Source organism: Salpingoeca rosetta (genome assembly GCF_000188695.1).
Source record: "Salpingoeca rosetta unplaced genomic scaffold supercont1.2, whole genome shotgun sequence".
NCBI classification, from domain to species: domain Eukaryota; class Choanoflagellata; order Craspedida; family Salpingoecidae; genus Salpingoeca; species Salpingoeca rosetta.
Window position 1 is genome coordinate 1,733,536 of NW_004754932.1, and position 3,522 is coordinate 1,737,057.

Consider the following 3,522-nt stretch of genomic DNA (forward strand, 5'->3'; position numbering starts at 1 on the left):
CTGTGTGTGTGTGTGTCTGTGTGTGTGTGTGTGTGTGTGTGTGTGTGTGTGTGTGTGTGATCTGCTTGCAGTTGCGGCATCCCATGTCGATTGCAACTAAGCGTCTGCTATTGCACGTGCGCGGTCACCTGCATCCGCCACCAGCCAATCACACTCGAGCATGCTCTGGCACAACTGCCTGCCACAACAGGTGCGAAGGATTGATGATTAAGGTACTTGGTCCTGAAATGATCCCAGCAGCAGACGACAGTACGTGTGCCTTTGTTTATGCACGCGTGTGTGTGTGTGCGTACGTGTGTGTGTGTGTGTGTACGTGTGTGTGTGTGTGTGTACGTGTGTGTACATGTGTGTGTGTGTGTGTGTGTACGTGTGTACATGTGTGTACGTTTGGTGTGTTTTCGGTACAACTCTGTGCGTGCAAGTGCTTTAGGTATGCTTGCAGGGACAGAAAACATCTGCTTACCTTTCCTACTTGTGCATGTGTTTGCAGCCACCACGTCCCACGGAAAGAAGACTGTCAAGAATCAAGGCAGTGACAGCGACGACTTGTATGCCCTCTCCACATATCAACCATCCAAGCGCTGCGAAAACTGGCTCAAGGTCTGTGCCACTCACTGGTCACCTTTGCTTGGGAATCGTGTTCGTTGTTCTGTGGTGTGTGTGTGTGTGTGTATGCGTATGTGTATGTGTGGGTGTGCATTGCACTCCACTTTCCGTAAGCATTGGCAAGAGAGCATATGCTGTTGGCACAGCTGAGCATGAGTCGCTGTAATCATATGCACGCGTTCATAGCATATTTTGGCCGTGTGTTGTGGTTTTGTGGCCGTGTGTTGTGACAGGTGAAGAAAGACTACGTGGAAGGGTTGAGCGACAGCCTTGATTTGGTTGTGATTGGCGCGTGGTGGGGCAACGGCCGCAAGGCAGGCTGGTTCTCCCCTTTCCTCCTCGCCTGCTATGACGAAGAAACAGAGACCTATCAATCCGTTTGCAAGGTTGGTGTTTGGTGTGTGTGTGTGTGTGTGTGTGTGTGTGTGTGTGTGTGTGTGTGTGTGTGTGTGTGTGTGTGTGTGTGTGTGTGTGTGCGTGTGTGTATGTGTGTGTGCTTGTTTGCGGTTTTTTTTGCCTTTGTTGTGGTTGCTTGCTGTGCAGTTACCTGTACTAATCACTCCGTGCTGATGCTGCAACATGTCTACACCCCCCCCCCCTGTCTCTCGCCTGCTCCTTCACACTTGGTATTGAAGGTGATGTCTGGGTTCACGGACGAGTTTTACAAGACGACAACGGCACTGTTCAAAGAGAAGCATGTCATTGACGCCAAGCGAAGCTACTACGACGTCAGCGCCCAAATGTCGCCCAGCGTCTGGTTTGACTCGGTCGAGGTGTGTCTGCTAGTTTGCGTCTGTGTGTGTGTGTGCGTGTGTGTGCTTGCGCAGTCGTGCTTGCGCAGTTTCAATCTGTCCCTCTCGCTGCGTGCAACCCGTTGCCGCCTGCTGCTTTACTCACTGCTGCGTGTTCAGCGACTTCACAAGTTTGTGCGCGTCTGCCTGTGCTTTCACTCCGATCAGGTGTGGGAGATCAAGGGAGCCGACTTTACGGCGTCGCCAGCGCACACCGCCGCCAGGGGCGCTGTTGCAGATCGACCTGGTGCAGGCATTTCCCTGCGCTTCCCGCGGTGCGTTGGTAGCACTGTGGTGGTGGTGGTGGTGGTGGTGGTGGTGGTGGTGGTGGTCATGCTCTGTGTAATGCGATGCTGCACTGTTGTGACAGCTTTCGGCAGGTGGGGAGAGGCGCAATGTGCATAATCTGCATCTAGCTCTGTGCTCTTGGGTACATGACAGACGATGTGTGTGTGTGTGTGTGTGTGTGTGTGTGTGGGGGGGGGGTGGTGGCCTTGCTGCGCTTGCACCGCGCTGCTGCACTGCATCATTCTCACAGCTGAGGTGTGGTTGTTGTGCTGCCAGGTTCATCCGCAAGCGAGAGGACAAGACACCGGAGGAGGCGACAACCTCCACACAAGTATGAAGAGTGCCAGAGCGTGTGTGCATGGTTTCGCCACTGCTTGTGTGTGCGTGGTTTGCTTGCGTTTGCTGTCAAAAAAAGCTGCTTCCTCACCGTCGCAAATGTCTGTGTGCTGTGCTGCGCTGCGCTGATGGATCTCTTCTCGTATAGATATCAGAGCTGTATCATCTGCAGTTCAAAACACCAGCGTGTGCGAGCGCTGCTGATGGTGATGGTGATGGTGGTGGTGGTGAGGATGACGACGATGATGATGATGGTGATGGTGGTGGTGGTGAGGAGGAGGAGGAGGAGGACCCAGAAGGGGTTGGACATTCGGAATCGTGAATGGGACACGCAGACACTGCAGACATGGTGTGCATTGTTGTGTAATTTATTCTTTGCATTTTTTTGTTTGCATAAATACAGTGACAGACATGAACACATTCACATGAACGCCATACCATCCAATACACGTCCCTACGTCCAATGCACTCTCCCGAATGCATCAACTGTGCTCTTCTGTCGGGCTTTACAGGCAGCCGCAACAACAGCACCAGAGAAGCTGAGAAGCCTACACGACGACGACGACCTCAAGCAACAGCAACAACAACAGAACCAACGTGGGCAGTCCTTCCTCGGCGATGAACAGTGAAAGACTTCAGTAAATTTTCCGTAGCCCCTCAAGCAAGCAAGGAAAGCAACGACAATGATGGTTGCGGGTGGTGGATTGCGGGCTGTTGCTGGAGTGGTGCTTCGGCATCGTCAGCAGACCGCGGCCGTTGCTCGTGTGGCCGGTGTGCGGCTCCTCTCCTCCTCGCCATCGGCTTCGCTTTCCTCCTCAAGAGACGACCTGGCTTCTGTCCTCGGAGAAGTTCGACCGGTGCGGCTTGCTAGTGGTAGTTGTGCGTGTGTGTGTGAGTGTGTGCGTGTGAGTGTGTGAGTGTGTGTGTGAGTGTGTGCGTGTGAGTGTGTGTGCGCGTGTGTGCGTGCGCGCGCGTGTGTGAATGCTGGTGAGCACACCTTGCCGCAGCTTTCGTTGCAAACACACATAAACACACATACACGCACATACACGCACATACACACACATACACACACATACACACACATACACACGCATACACACGCATACACACGCATACACACGCATACACACATATAGAGGTCCAGTATCACCAACAAGTTGTGGCGCGCACGCAATTCCATCACAAAGGAGGATGCCCACAAGCCGTCCCAGGTCTTGACAAAGACCATGGCTGACAGCTACACGGAGGTGTGCCTGCCATTCTCCACAGACAAGTTACTGCAGGAAGAATACCTGACCTATGCAGGCTCCATCCGCGTCGGAAAGATTCTGGAGGACCTGGATGCCCTCGCCGGCACCATCGCCTATCGCCACTGTGACGACACGACCCACTACGGTCCCCTGACTATCGTCACTGCATCCGTTGACCGCATCACCCTCCTCAAGCACTGCGGCAAGCAGGTAACCCTTGCTGGCTTTGGCTTGCTTGGTCCCTTGCT

General features: G+C 53.7%; 2 protein-coding genes across 2 annotated transcripts in view; both read left to right on the top strand.

Moving 5' to 3' along the window:
• The window catches only part of PTSG_11661 (uncharacterized protein), a 10,780-nt gene extending 8,328 nt beyond the window's left edge, over positions 1-2,452 (top strand). The window contains exons 21-27 of the mRNA XM_004998361.1: positions 191-249; positions 491-600; positions 840-992; positions 1,242-1,379; positions 1,566-1,672; positions 1,962-2,016; positions 2,170-2,452. Coding sequence (XP_004998418.1) covers positions 191-249; positions 491-600; positions 840-992; positions 1,242-1,379; positions 1,566-1,672; positions 1,962-2,016; positions 2,170-2,343 — 796 coding nt within the window. The 3' untranslated portion in view covers positions 2,344-2,452. The remainder of the gene's footprint in view (positions 1-190; positions 250-490; positions 601-839; positions 993-1,241; positions 1,380-1,565; positions 1,673-1,961; positions 2,017-2,169) is intronic.
• Positions 2,453-2,704: 252 nt separating this feature from the next.
• The window catches only part of PTSG_11662 (uncharacterized protein), a gene marked incomplete at both ends in the record, with an annotated part of 3,450 nt that continues 2,632 nt past the window's right edge, over positions 2,705-3,522 (top strand). Inside the window, 2 exons of the mRNA XM_004998362.1 lie at positions 2,705-2,878; positions 3,161-3,484. Of these exons, the coding sequence (XP_004998419.1) occupies positions 2,705-2,878; positions 3,161-3,484 (498 nt within the window). The remainder of the gene's footprint in view (positions 2,879-3,160; positions 3,485-3,522) is intronic.